Below are 14729 nucleotides of genomic sequence, written 5' to 3'. Positions count from 1 at the left end.
CATTTGATTGGAGTTGGTGAGTGATTGACAGCTGCCTCCGTTGAATGAACAGCCAATAGGAACGCTCTCTCTCTCTGTAATGACCTGTGATTGGTCAAAGTCTTCCGTCACGGGCTAGATGTTCTAAAGCCTGAAAACAGAGCCATGAGGATCTCTGACTTTACTGGTAACAACTTTCTAAAAATGTCCAAGAAGATTTGCCCAGAATAATAAATAGTGATTAAAGAAAATAATCTTTTCCTCAGTCTCCGTATTTACAGCTCTACTGATAGCAGTGACCTTTTGGGTTGTTTCAGCATCATCCTGGCTTTAGTACATAAATGTACGTCCCTTTGATCGCCGGCTTCCTGTAATCCTGATACTTTGACTCATCATATTTCTGGTGCTTGTATCATAAAAGAAAGTGGATTTCCCGTACCAATACCTGGCTAGAATATGAGATGACTAGCAGGAAATGTAATCCCAACTTGTTTGTTACCCCATCGTCCTGCCTGGCTGCTGCGAGAGACAACGGTGCAACATTGAGGACGGAGAGAGTAGAGAGGCGAAGGATCGGCTGCTGATTGGAGAGAATACTCTTTACAATTGGCCGGTGATGATAGCGGGCTTCTTTACATACCCGTGGGCTAGAGAGAAAATCCTTAGTGGAAGACATGAAAGAGCCCATATTAGCATAATCTGGACAGTAATGTATGTAGAGGGGAGAAGGAAAGGAGGGAGATGTATTGTATAGGGGAGGCTGAAAGAGGGGGAGGAAGAAAGGAAGAAGGGAAGTCAAACCTCAACATCCGCTGAGAGGAAACAGCAGACTACAGGAGGAGATGTTCTCCTGTCCTCTCTGATGGGGGAGTATTATATATACTATTAGAGCTTTAATAGTATAGAAGGTGAAACTTCCATCTGCCAGATGTTTGATTAAAGCCAGCAGCCTCTCTGTGTCCATCCCCGTCAGCTCTATCGGTCATTAGCGCTGACTGACTGTGGTCGGACATGTTGCCGGGGGAGGGGGGGGGGTTGTTTATTGTTTTGACGGATCGTACCACTCGGCCTCGCCGTGACGAGCGGGGGGGATTAATGGGACGCCCGGATGATGAGACGTGTCAGCACTACGTATCCCAAGAATCCCTCTGGCACAGCTGGAGAAGCTGGGAGAGGAAGAGCCCGGTCTTAATACCTGGGTCGCTATGGCAACAGTGACGTTGGGGCAGCGCTGAAGAGAAGACTTCGAGAGGAACTGAATGAAGAAGGGAAAACAGGAGAGGGGGAGGAAAGAGGAGAGAAAAGCTTATCACACCATCTTCTGTGTCCGGTTGGAGTTGACGATGAAGAGGAGAGGAAGTGACGATGAAGAGGAGAGGAGGTGACGATGAGGAGGAGAGTTGACGATGAGAAGGAGAGTTGACGATGAGGAGGAGAGTTAATCCCCCGCTCTGCTCCATCTATCCCCCCAGACTAGAGAGATCCAGACTAGAGAGATCCAGACTAGAGAGATCCAGACTAGAGAGATCCAGACTAGATAGATCCAGACTAGAGAGATCCAGACTAGAGAGATCCAGACTAGATAGATCACTCACAGAGTAGAAGTTGAAGTTGGTCTGTTTCTGGCTGCAGATCCATCGTGTGTGTGTGTGTGTGTGTGTGTGTGTGTGTGGGGGTCTTTGATGGTTTTGTTTTGATGGTCCTCACAAGTTCTCATTTGGATGAATATCAGAGACAGGAAGTGATTATTACATTTGTGTGCTTGTCCTGGTCCGACCCCGATCTCTTAGGGGTCTAAGTTCTGAGTGCACGTTAGTGTGCTATAAGTTCTGAGTGCACGTTAGTGTGCTATAAGTTCTGAGTGCACGTTAGTGTGCTATAGAGACTATAGACACGGGGTCATTTAATGTAATCTATGAAGTGTTGTATTAAAACAGTACTCTTTGTACGATACTGCCACACTCACAATGGACCGTTTCAAAAATGACCAAAATGAGCGCAGCGAAATCAAAGATATCGTCTGTTTTCATTCCACACCTTCTTTCTTGTCCAAACTACATTACCCACAATGCAACTCGGCCACTAACATTTTGGTCGGAGATTGAGGTGTGTGTGTGATGCCAGACATCAGACTGGCAACACGTCATCCAGAGTCAGCTTTCACACTGAGATCTGAGGCTCATACGATACGTGAATATTCACCGTCAGTCTGCTGAATGATGCTGGCATGGCGAGCTAACGTTAGTAATACAGTCATACATTAACGTTCTAGCAGCATCAGACTAAATCTCAGCCTGTAGATCGAACAGTTGCTTATTAACAGACAACACTCAGCCCAGCGGGGTTCAGTCAGATATGTAGAGATGTCTGGATCAGTAATATCCTCCACTGTGTTGGACGGGGGAAGACTGAAGGGACGTGGCGGCGATCATCCTTCATTTATTACTCAGGTATCGCCAACGCTCGGGTTCAGGCAAGGCCACTAAATAATTATTAGACACGTGTATAACACAAACGTTTGTATAAAAAGAGATGAATGCAGACAAACTTGTCAAAAGTACAATCCAAACATACGTCAGATTACATTGAAGTCTATGAGATCTTCAGTTTTCTATCCCCCTAAAGGGGGCGTGGCCTTGACCTCTAGGGAAGAACCCGTATGTGGCGGTCTGATGTATTCAGGTGTGTGATGTAACCTGGAGCCTCTAACAGAGATGAGGAGCTACAGACGTCTGGTCAGCTCCAGATTTAGTCTTCAGCCCCAACCGATGCCGACTCAAGTGACATCACTCGAGGACATTTATCAAACATCTTGCAGCTTCGTCTGGAGCCACAAAAGGCTTCATTCAACCTTATACAACACCTGGAAACATATTCTGATGTTCCCCTTGTCCATGCTAATAGAATCTGTGGCTACAGTATGTAACCGATGTAAAGGCTCGATGCGCTCACTGACAATAAAGAGAACGACTACGGAGGATTCACAAGACGTTAGTCTGAACTTACACCATCCAGGTGAGTTTCTGTACCTCTGACCGGGACGTCCTCGGGACTCTCATGAACTTATTTCAGGTCAGTTTAGTGGACGGATTGTTAACATGTTGGTGATGATCCACATCTGAGATTCAGTGGATTTGGTTTCTCAGGCTGTGAAAATAATAATGATGATTAAGAGAATAAAACTGTTTCTTCACAAGAAGAATCTTTTAACCTCGAATAGTAATTTCATTCCCACATGGCAGCCTGACCTGAGAGCTAAAGAACGGACATGGTTCTCTGGCATGTAAAAGAACACAAAGCCCTCGTTGCTGCACTTTAAATCACAGATCTACGTCAGCGTGAAGAGCCGATGTGAAACACTCAAACACCAGATCTACTAACTGTATGTTTAATGTTATCAAGACGTTAAAACTCTGTTTCTTCTTCTCAGCTCTTTCGGGAGGTACGAATAATGAAAGGCTTAAATCACCCTAACATAGGTAAGGCACACACATACATCTCTTATGTGTGTCTTAGTGTGCGTCCATGCGTGTGTGTTTTGTGTCCATGTGTGTGTGTGACCAGATGGAAGTGTAATGCTTTGAATCAGCTTCAGAGCATCCGCTGACCGAACATCTCAGGCCTCGTATCGAGGTCACGAGGTCGGATTCTGTAAAGCTGAAACTCCATATGGATATAAAAGCCCACAGCATTAGTTGGTATTAAGACAGACAGCTCAGCCGTCTGCCTGTTTATATATAAATATATATATATATAGATATGATTTTAATCTATGTCTGTGTCTGTTACTACAGTGCAGCTGTTCGAGGTGATTGAGACTGATAAGACCCTTTACCTAATCATGGAGTACGCCAGTGGAGGTGAGTACATCGGCCGTCACGTCCAGGAAACACTACGAGCTGCTCCAACAGGGAGCTCTTACACAGATGTGATCAGTATGTCAATCATTTTACATTTTAGTTCCTCCATTTGGTGAAACAGTGGCTAAAGGGTAAAACTGCAGAAACTCTGGCACATTGAGGGTTTTTCCTCCAAATCTGAAATACCGTTTAAAGAAGATCAATACCACCCTCATCTCTGTATGCAACATATACAGTAAAGCCAGAAGAACAGAACCAGGCTAGCTGGTTCCAGTCTTTATGCTAAGCCCACTAAATCTACCAGAAATGACAGACCAACACAGAAGGTATCAGACCAAAGGAGATGTACGTTGGGAAATAAAAGAGAAGTCGAGGCTGACTAAAGATGTGCACACTCTAAATCCCTAAACCCACTAAACACCCAACACAACGTAAACCCAGAGAGCCAACTGAAGGTGTTGACCCTCTGCAGACACACAACCAACTGAAGGTGTTGACCCTCTGCAGACACACAACCAACTGAGCAGCCAACCTGCTGATATAGAGCCTCCCAGCAGGCTGATTACCAGCAGCTGAGGCTGATCACAGGTGATACCAATGACTCCTGATGAGCAAAGAGAGAAACCTGCAGCCAGATCTAACCTGAACCACTAACCCTCTGACCAGAACACCACACAGATCTAACCTGAACCACTAACCCTCTGACCAGAACACCACACAGATCTAACCTGAACCACTAACCCTCTGACCAGAACACCACACAGATCTAACCTGAACCACTAACCCTCTGACCAGAACACCACACAGATCTAACCTGAACCACTAACCCTCTGACCAGAACACCACACAGATCTAACCTGAACCACTAACCCTCTGACCAGAACACCACACAGATCTAACCTGAACCACTAACCCTCTGACCAGAACACCACACAGATCTAACCTGAACCACAAACCCTCTGACCAGAACACCACAGATCTAACCTGAACCACTAACCCTCTGATCAGAACACCACACAGATCTAACCTGAACCACTAACCCTCTGACCAGAACACCACACAGATCTAACCTGAACCACAAACCCTCTGACCAGAACACCACAGATCTAACCTGAACCACTAACCCTCTGACCAGAACACCACACAGATCTAACCTGAACCACTAACCCTCTGACCAGAACACCACACAGATCTAACCTGAACCACTAACCCTCTGATCAGAACAGAGTCAAAACCAAGTCAAATTATTTCACCCTTTCATTGTAAAATATAAAGTGATGTGAGTTGTTCAGAGTTTTTGGAGCTAATAGTAATTGTACTCTCTTTACCCATCAGAACCCACTCTGAGATAGTGGGACCATGTAGGCCCAGTACGGGACCATGTAGGCCCAGTGTGGGACCATGTAGACCCAGTGTGGGACCATGTAGACCCAGTGTGGGACCATGTAGGCCCAGTGTGGGACCATGTAGACCCAGCACGGGACCATCTAGACCCAGTACGGGACCATGTAGGCCCAGTACGGGACCATGTAGACCCAGTACGGAGCAGACTCTATGCTGTCATGGTGCTGCTGTTTAACTTTTAAACACATTGCATCTGATGCTGCTCTCCTTTTATTTCTGCTTCCATTTCTCTCTTTATTTTTCCATTTGTTCCAGTTTCTTGTCGACAATCCCCCGTTTTTTTTGTGTTCTGGCCCAAAACGTATCGTTTGCTGACGGTGACCTTGGAGAATGTCACAGACACAGTTTCAAATGTGGTTTTCTTTCATGCCCACATTACTTTAAAAACGACCATAAGGAGGTATAACGGAGTTGTAGTGGTGCCATAATGCCTGTGAAGACCAACATGTACTATCTATCTTCATATACAGTATATTTAAGTGTGTATAATATGATATCCAACAACATCTAATGCCGTGGTTCCCAACCTGGGGTCCGGGCTCCCCTCAGGGGGACGCCGACGATCACAGGGTGGTGCTCTGAGATTTATTCATGTAGAACTAAAATCATAATAACACCCTTACTGGATAATTTATAGAAAAGTCTGTCTATAAAACTATTTTAAAAGATTTTGCTGTAGTAGCAAAATCTAAATATTCCGCTTCTATCCGTATTTGTTGGCGTTTAGCCTTTCAAAAACAACATTTTCACCGCAGTCAAAAACCTGTTCTCCCGTTTGACGCACAAAATTCAACCCGACCTCAGTAATCTTCGTACAGTCTCTAAAGCGTTCTTCTTTTTCTTCATTGAAAAAAGCTTTTCAGTCATCGAGAAGATTTCTATCTAATATTTCCTGTCATGAGCGAAAGCTTCTGTGGCAGCAGTGAGAAAGATGGTGTGAATCCATCTGAATGTAGGCCGATGCCAAATTGGTATAAGCTGATTAATGATCTACTGTACGGGGGTTTAACAGCAGCGCAGAAATAGAACAGTAGAATATACACAGGATATTCCCATTCAGATCAACGTAGCAGGATGGTCCGAGAGACAAACAGACTCTACTGCGCAGACTCTGGCTCCAAATGACCTCAACATCTCAAGATGGGAGCTCCCGCATCGGGGATGTTTAGGCTTCACTTTAGTCCAGTGGGAGGAAGTGGAGACGCGTCGTCCATCTATATATACACCTTCTGTGTACCAGTCCAAGTAGAGCTGGAGCTGCATACTGTAACCCCCCCAGACCAAGTAGAGCTGGAGCTGCATACTGTAACCCCCCCAGTCCAAGTAGAGCTGGAGCTGCATACTGTAACCCCCCCAGACCAAGTAGAGCTGGAGCTGCATACGGAAACCCCCCCAGTCCAAGTAGAGCTGGAGCTGCATACTGTAACCCCCCCAGTCCAAGTAGAGCTGGAGCTGCATACTGTAACCCCCCCAGACCAAGTAGAGCTGGAGCTGCATACTGTAACCCCCCCAGACCAAGTAGAGCTGGAGCTGCATACTGAAACCCCCCCAGACCAAGTAGAGCTGGAGCTGCATACTGTAACCCCCCCTGAGTGTATTGAATTGAGCAACGGTGCATTTTATATCTTGTGAATTCAACTTTTTCTTTTTGAAGAGGAAGAAGGAGTTATATTTACTCTGCTCACTTACATAAAACGAGATTTAACGTGCAGCTTTAGGAGTGCTCGTACAGAGCCAGGCTAGCTGTATGCTAAGCATTGAATGGACAGTCAGGAGAATGTTATAATTAATAAGCGTATTACCCAAAATGTCAAATGATTCCTTTAAGTCTGCGTGTGCATTCTCTGTTCCTCGCGGCTTCAAGACCAAATTTCCCCCTCGAGGACAATAAAGTTGAAGTTTTGACAGCACTTGTGCCTTATAAATATTAATAACTGAATTGATGTGATTGGAATAGATTGTGTCCATCAGCAATATAGAATCAAATAAGAGTATATGGCTGTAATGCGTCTGACAGATGTGTTTGTGCTGCTCACAGGTGAAGTGTTTGACTACCTCGTGTCTCATGGGAGGATGAAGGAGGTTGAAGCCAGAGCCAAATTCCGACAGGTACGAACGCGTCGCCTCTTGATGCCCACGTTGTACCGGTCCTCAGTATTAACTGTCAGTACCTGATCTTTGTCTGTCTGGCTCCTGTCCACAGATTGTCTCCGCTGTCCACTACTGCCACACCAAGAACATCGTCCACAGAGATCTGAAGGTGAGAAGCTCAGGTGATGTTTTGGGTCTGCTTTCAGAGACGGTGGATTAAGGCTAGTCCAAGACGAGGACGTCTCCTCCGCTGACAGAATACACTGAACAGAAAGTTATAATCTGGGACTAGTCTTAATCTGGGACTAGTTTTAATCTGGGTCTTTGAACGAAGGGCCCTTTAGCATTTTAATGGCGCGGTGAAGCAGTGATGAAGCTGTGGAGGGTCGAAGGCAGTCCGAGCTGCTCCTGCTCTAATACATTATTACAGTCTGAGTCATGTACAGTATCTATGTTGTTGGACATTTCTCATTCCTCTTTCTCCTCCCCCATCCCTCTGTTTCCTCTCCCCTTCCCTCCCCAACGTCTTGTTCTCTCTCCCTCCTGCTGTCCATCCTTGCCTCCTCCTCCTCCTCTGCATCACTATACGTATGACTCAGGCGGAGAACCTTCTGCTGGACGCCGACGCCAACATCAAGATCGCCGACTTTGGCTTCAGCAACGAGTTCACGCTGGGCAACAAGCTGGACACGTTCTGTGGCTCGCCGCCCTACGCCGCTCCTGAGCTTTTCCAGGGCAAGAAGTACGACGGGCCCGAGGTGGACGTCTGGAGTCTCGGAGTCATACTCTACACGCTGGTCAGCGGCTCGCTGCCCTTTGATGGGCAGAACCTGAAGGCGAGTGGATGGGAGGAGGGACGGTCTGTCTGTCTGTCTGGGTTATCCTCTGGGGTTTATATGGTAACACTAACGGGTTTACAGTTATTGAAATGTTTCCAACAACCACCTGATTTAGTCAAGGAAAGAACTGAGGCAGTGTGATTCTTAAAAGCTTGAAAATAATCTTTAGTAGGGGCAGGGGAAAAAATCCATTCACCTATGTATCGTGATTTGTTTTGTTTGTTTCAATTTCTAAATAGATGTTTTTATGCCAGAATGGATCTATCTGCTTCATTTGAGTCTATGTGGAGGTAGAAGAAAATTACCGCTTTTATTGTGGTGGTCTGAGTAATGTAGGGGTTCTACTTTGGTAGGTTTTGGTTATTAGCAAAATAATTAATAAATAATAATATAATTATTAATATTAATAAAGATTATCAATAAACATCAATAATAAACGGGGCACCACCCTGGAATCAGGGACCAATAACCAAAACGTTAATATAGTCTCATTATATATGCTAAACTATCAATTTGGAACGTTGATTAATAATTAAATTAATAACTATAACCAAAATAGATAGTAAAGGTTGAAGGATATCGGAGTTCTTGACATAGCAGAGGTTGGCAGTATTCACTCTTGTGCAACATTAAAGAGACCAGCATGTATATTCCACAAACATTTATTTACAAGATAATAAAGGTTCAAAACACAATATTAATCTAACTAAATAACTAAACTAAACAAACCAAACACTGTGTGTGTGTGTGTGTGTGTGTGTGTGTGTGTGTGTGTGTGTGTGTATGTGTGTGTGTGTGTGTATGTGTGTGTGAGAGAGAGAGAGAGGGGGAAACAAGATGGGTTCTTGTCTCAAAATGTCTGTATGGCCTACAAACAAAATGGCGGGCACTGTAAAACTACAAAGATGGCTGAATCAAAGATGGCTGAATCAAAGATGGCGGAATCAAAGATGACCATCAGCATGTCATCACATGACCTCTTTGTTCTTCTGAGAAGAAGGACAGAGAGGGGGGTGATGTGTGGTTAAGATTATCTGAAGCTGTATGTTTATGTTTAACTAATTCACAGTTTCTGTATGTGATCTTTATGTGTGTTAGATATGCAGTGGGTTAGAAAAGATGGTTAGTTGCATGCAAGACCTCGTCTATGTGAAGCATAAACTAAACACATCAGATGTGGCAAAGCCAGTTACCCAGATATCAAATACAGATAAATCACCACAGTCAAACTCAATGAATAACATTAAACCAAATCAATACAAGTACTTTCTAGAAATCAAAGTTGGACAGTCTTGCTCAGCCCTGTGCGATTGCTAATGCTAAGGCCCAGTACGTTACCGCATGGAAGACCAGGGTTTGTGATTCCATGTGTTGAAGTTGTGGTTCCAAGTCAAAGAGGTCGTCTTTGCTGTTAGCTTGGTGCTAACTTCTTTGCTTGATAGCTTGAAGTTAGCTGGTGAAAAGGGCAGAGCACTCGCGTCGTCTGCCGTTTGGTTCCTTGGTTGCAATGGCTGTTTCCTAACAGGCCATTGATCAGAACCAGAACTGTTTTGCAAGTTCTGGACTTGAGAGCCGTTCACCTCAACCAGGTCAGCCTGGGTTGAGGAGATGAAGAGCAGAGAGAGCGCAGCAGCTCACCTCTCACACGTCAGGAGAGATGAGCAGATGAGAAGAAAGAGAAGGAACAAAGAACATTCCTCTGGTTTTGTTCTGTGTGATTTTCACACCTAGGTGTGAAATGTTACTGTAGCCAATGAGGACTGAGATGAGTCCTGTGGTCAAGGAGAGCATACCTCCAGGATTCTGGGAGACAGTTCACTGTGTCTCCCACCCGAAATGGCAGGTCCCTACAGTAACGTGACGTCATATCCGTATCCATATTCCGTATCCGTCACCCAAAACAAACCTCAGCGAGCCGAAACTAGAAAGTCTAAAACGTTGGAGGGTCGTCGTGGATACGACCTGCACCGTCACATGTTAAATCCAGCGTGGTAAACACTACACATCCAGTAAAGGATGGAAACACTTTGGGTTTCACACATTGACAGGAAAAGCAGAGCTAGACAGAGCAGAGCTACAGCTGCATGCTGACTCTGTCACGGACAGGAAACATTATGGTATGGCGGTAACGTGGCGGTGGAGCCGGCCGTCACTCTCGTCTCCGTGATCAAATGGGCCAACGCTACGACTGTAGAGCACCCATAAACTGACATTTGTGTTCTCTGCATTGAAACGGCCCCGATGGAGCTGACCATGGATGGATAAAGAGAACGGAGCTGACGGGAGAGTTAAAGACCACCTTGGAGAAGAGGACACGGTTAATGTGGCTTCATCCTTTTCATGCGGTTTTGTCTCAGTGTCTGTTGGTGGACCGTGGTGGCAACCCTGAACCGTTCAGGTTATTACATTATTATATGTCCATAGCCTGCTAATATTGACCATTTAAGGGACTCAACGTAAGAATTAGAAACAGCATGTTAACAGTGTCACCTGAGGCCGTTAAGTCAATGACATTCAGTGAGCGAGACTGAACGTGATTGACAGGCATCATGTTGATCAACATTAGCAACATTAGCAGCTAAAACCATAATATCACTCTATATTTCAGCTGCTTGGCAGTAATGTTAGCTGACCAGACCAAGGTCTCTCCATGAATGGAAGGCCGATGTTGATCCTAGTCTTAACTTTTCCTGCTTCAGCCTCCCGACTGTGGTCAGAAGGACCAAGAGGGACACCGTAGTTTAGGTCTTCTGGACCGGAGTCCATATGTTACTCTCTCTGGAGTTAACCGGAGAGCTGGTCGTTTGTTGGCGTTAGCGTACTCCATTTCTAACCGAACGTTAGCTACGGTTGCACGCTGTTAGCCCTGTAAGCAGAGCTGAAATTAAAGGCACTCGCCAGCGTGCATGACATCACATCCGTTGCATTTTCCCCAAAAACGGTCCCTGGCTCTTCACGTTAAAATCAGTCTACAGGCTTAGAGAGGAAACCCAGAAAGTCACAGAAGATCTAATTTAAAAAAAAAAAAACGTTGTTAATGTTCTTGTCCCCTGCAGTACGACCTGCTGCTAAAACAAACTAAAAACAGTATTTTTATCCAAAATCCAGCAGATGGCAACGGATGGCCCCCTAGAGCTCCACCAGAGGATGGAGACAAATGTGTATTTAACCCCTCTCATATGTGACCGTATCCCAGCAGACTGCCTGCAGTGAGGGACCTGCAGCAGACACCGTTACATCAGACGAGTCCTATCAGAGAAATGCTGTTGGATTTATTGTTATTAAAAGTTCAACATAATCCAAAGCGCTGGTTATGAGCAGAGAAGTCAGAATTTATTATGTCGTATTATGTGCATCATGCTGACACTGCCATAATGCCCAATGCAGAAGTAGCCTCTTCTCAAATAGCATTCAAGGCATATGGAGGGTTAGAGCGTCTGGGTGCAGAGTTTGAATCTGAAATGTGTCTAACGTGTAACATGTGACGGATGTGTAACGCGTGACGGATGTGTAATGCGTGACGGATGTGTAACGCGTGACGGATGTGTAACGCGTGACGGATGTGTAACGTGTGACGGATGTGTAACGTGTGATGCGTGACAGATGTGTGACGCGTGACGGATGTGTGACGCGTGACGGATGTGTAACGCGTGGCGGATGTGTAATGTGTGACGGATGTGTAACGTGTGATGCCTGATGGATGTGTAACGCGTGACGGATGTGTAACGCGTGACGGATGTGTAACGTGTGACGGATGTGTAACGTGTGATGGATGTGTGACGCGTGACGGATGTGTGACGCGTGACGGATGTGTAACGCGTGACGGATGTGTAATGTGTGACGGATGTGTAACGTGTGATGCCTGATGGATGTGTAACGTGTGATGCCTGATGGATGTGTAACGCGTGACGGATGTGTAACGTGTGACGGATGTGTAACGCGTGACGGATGTGTAACGCGTGACGGATGTGTAACGCGTGACGCGTGACGGATGTGTAACGCGTGACGGATGTGTAACGCGTGACGGATGTGTAACGTGTGACGGATGTGTAACGTGTGATGCGTGACAGATGTGTGACGCGTGACGGATGTGTGACGCGTGACGGATGTGTAACGCGTGACGGATGTGTAATGTGTGACGGATGTGTAACGTGTGATGCCTGATGGATGTGTAACGTGTGATGCCTGATGGATGTGTAACGCGTGATGGATGTGTAACGCGTGATGGATGTGTAACGCATGACGGATGTGTAACGTGTGACGGATGTGTAACGTGTGATGCCTGATGGATGTGTAACGTGTGATGCCTGATGGATGTGTAACGCGTGACGGATGTGTAACGCGTGACAGATGTGTAACGTGTGACGGATGTGTAACGCGTGACGCCTGATGGATGTGTAACGTGTGACGGATGTGTAACGTGTGACGGATGTGTAACGTGTGATGGATGTGTAACGTGTGATGGATGTGTAACGTGTGATGGATGTGTAACATCATGTGATGGATGTGTAACGTGTGATGGATGTGTGACGTGTGATGGATGTGTAACGTGTGACGGATGTGTAACGTGTGACGGATGTGTAACGTGTGACGGATGTGTAACGTGTGATGGATGTGTAACGTGTGATGGATGTGTAACGTGTGATGGATGTGTAACATCATGTGATGGATGTGTAACGTGTGATGGATGTGTGACGTGTGATGGATGTGTAACATCATGTGATGGATGTGTAACGTGTGATGGATGTGTGACGTGTGATGGATGTGTAACGTGTGATGGATGTGTAACGTGTGATGGATGTGTAACATCATGTGATGGATGTGTAACGTGTGATGGATGTGTGACGTGTGATGGATGTGTAACGTGTGACGGATGTGTAACGTGTGACGGATGTGTAACATCATGTGATGGATGTGTAACGTGTGATGGATGTGTAACATCATGTGATGGATGTGTGACGTGTGATGGATGTGTAACGTGTGACGGATGTGTAACATCATGTGATGGATGTGTGACGTGTGATGGATGTGTAACGTGTGACGGATGTGTAACGTGTGATGGATGTGTAACGTGTGACGGATGTGTAACATGTGACGCGTGATGGATGTGTACCGTGTGATGGATGTGTGACGAGTGATGGATGTGTAACGTGTGACGGATGTGTGACGGATGTGTAACGTGTGATGCGTGATGGATGTGTGACGTGTGATGGATGTGTGACGAGTGATGGATGTGTAACGTGTGACGGATGTGTGACATGTGACGCGTGATGGATGTGTACCGTGTGACGGATGTGTGACATGTGACGCGTGATGGATGTGTAACGTGTGACGGATGTGTAACATGTGACGCGTGATGGATGTGTACCGTGTGATGGATGTGTGACGTGTGACGGATGTGTGACAAGTGATGGATGTGTGACGTGTGATGGATGTGTAACGTGTGACGGATGTGTAACGCGTGACGGATGTGTGACGTGTGATGGATGTGTAACGTGTGATGGATGTGTAACGTGTGACGGATGTGTAACATCATGTGATGGATGTGTAACGTGTGACGTGTGATGGATGTGTAACGTGTGACGGATGTGTGACGTGTGATGGATGTGTAACGTGTGACGGATGTGTAACGTGTGATGGATGTGTAACGTGTGACGGATGTGTAACGTGTGATGGATGTGTAACGTGTGATGGATGTGTAACGTGTGATGGATGTGTAACATCATGTGATGGATGTGACGTGTGATGGATGTGTAACGTGTGATGGATGTGTAACATCATGTGATGGATGTGACGTGTGATGGATGTGTAACGTGTGATGGATGTGTAACGTGTGATGGATGTGTAACATCATGTGATGGATGTGTAACATCATGTGATGGATGTGTAACGTGTGCTGGATGTGTAACGTGTGACGGATGTGTAACGTGTGACGGATGTGTAACGTGTGACGGATGTGTAACGTGTGATGGATGTGTAACGTGTGACGGATGTGTAACGTGTGACGGATGTGTAACGTGTGATGGATGTGTAACGTGTGATGGATGTGTAACGTGTGATGGATGTGTAACGTGTGATGGATGTGTAACATCATGTGATGGATGTGTGACGTGTGATGGATGTGTAACATGTGATGGATGTGTAACATCATGTGATGGATGTGTAACATCATGTGATGGATGTGTAACGCGTGACGGATGTGTAACGTGTGATGGATGTGTAACGTGTGACGGATGTGTAACGTGTGATGGATGTGTAACATCATGTGATGGATGTGTGACGTGTGATGGATGTGTAACATCATGTGATGGATGTGTGACGTGTGATGGATGTGTAACATCATGTGATGGATGTGTAACATCATGTGATGGATGTGTAACGCGTGACGGATGTGTAACGTGTGATGGATGTGTAACGTGTGACGGATGTGTAACGTGTGATGGATGTGTAACATCATGTGATGGATGTGTGACGTGTGATGGATGTGTAACATCATGTGATGGATGTGTAACATCATGTGATGGATGTGTAACATCATGTGATGGATGTGTAACGC

At 45.7% G+C, this 14729-nt stretch overlaps 1 protein-coding gene across 2 annotated transcripts in view; it reads left to right on the top strand.

Moving 5' to 3' along the window:
- mark4a (MAP/microtubule affinity-regulating kinase 4a) overlaps positions 1–14729 on the top strand; it is a 59361-nt gene that overhangs the window by 23413 nt on the left and 21219 nt on the right. For both annotated transcript variants that reach the window (XM_074612271.1, XM_074612272.1), the window contains exons 4-8: positions 3410–3458; positions 3774–3839; positions 7282–7352; positions 7447–7503; positions 7934–8170. In XM_074612271.1, coding sequence (XP_074468372.1) covers positions 3410–3458; positions 3774–3839; positions 7282–7352; positions 7447–7503; positions 7934–8170 — 480 coding nt within the window. The remainder of the gene's footprint in view (positions 1–3409; positions 3459–3773; positions 3840–7281; positions 7353–7446; positions 7504–7933; positions 8171–14729) is intronic.

This window comes from Sebastes fasciatus, chromosome 16 (assembly GCF_043250625.1).
Source record: "Sebastes fasciatus isolate fSebFas1 chromosome 16, fSebFas1.pri, whole genome shotgun sequence".
NCBI lineage: Eukaryota > Metazoa > Chordata > Actinopteri > Perciformes > Sebastidae > Sebastes > Sebastes fasciatus.
This window is presented reverse-complemented; position numbering and strand designations above follow the sequence as displayed.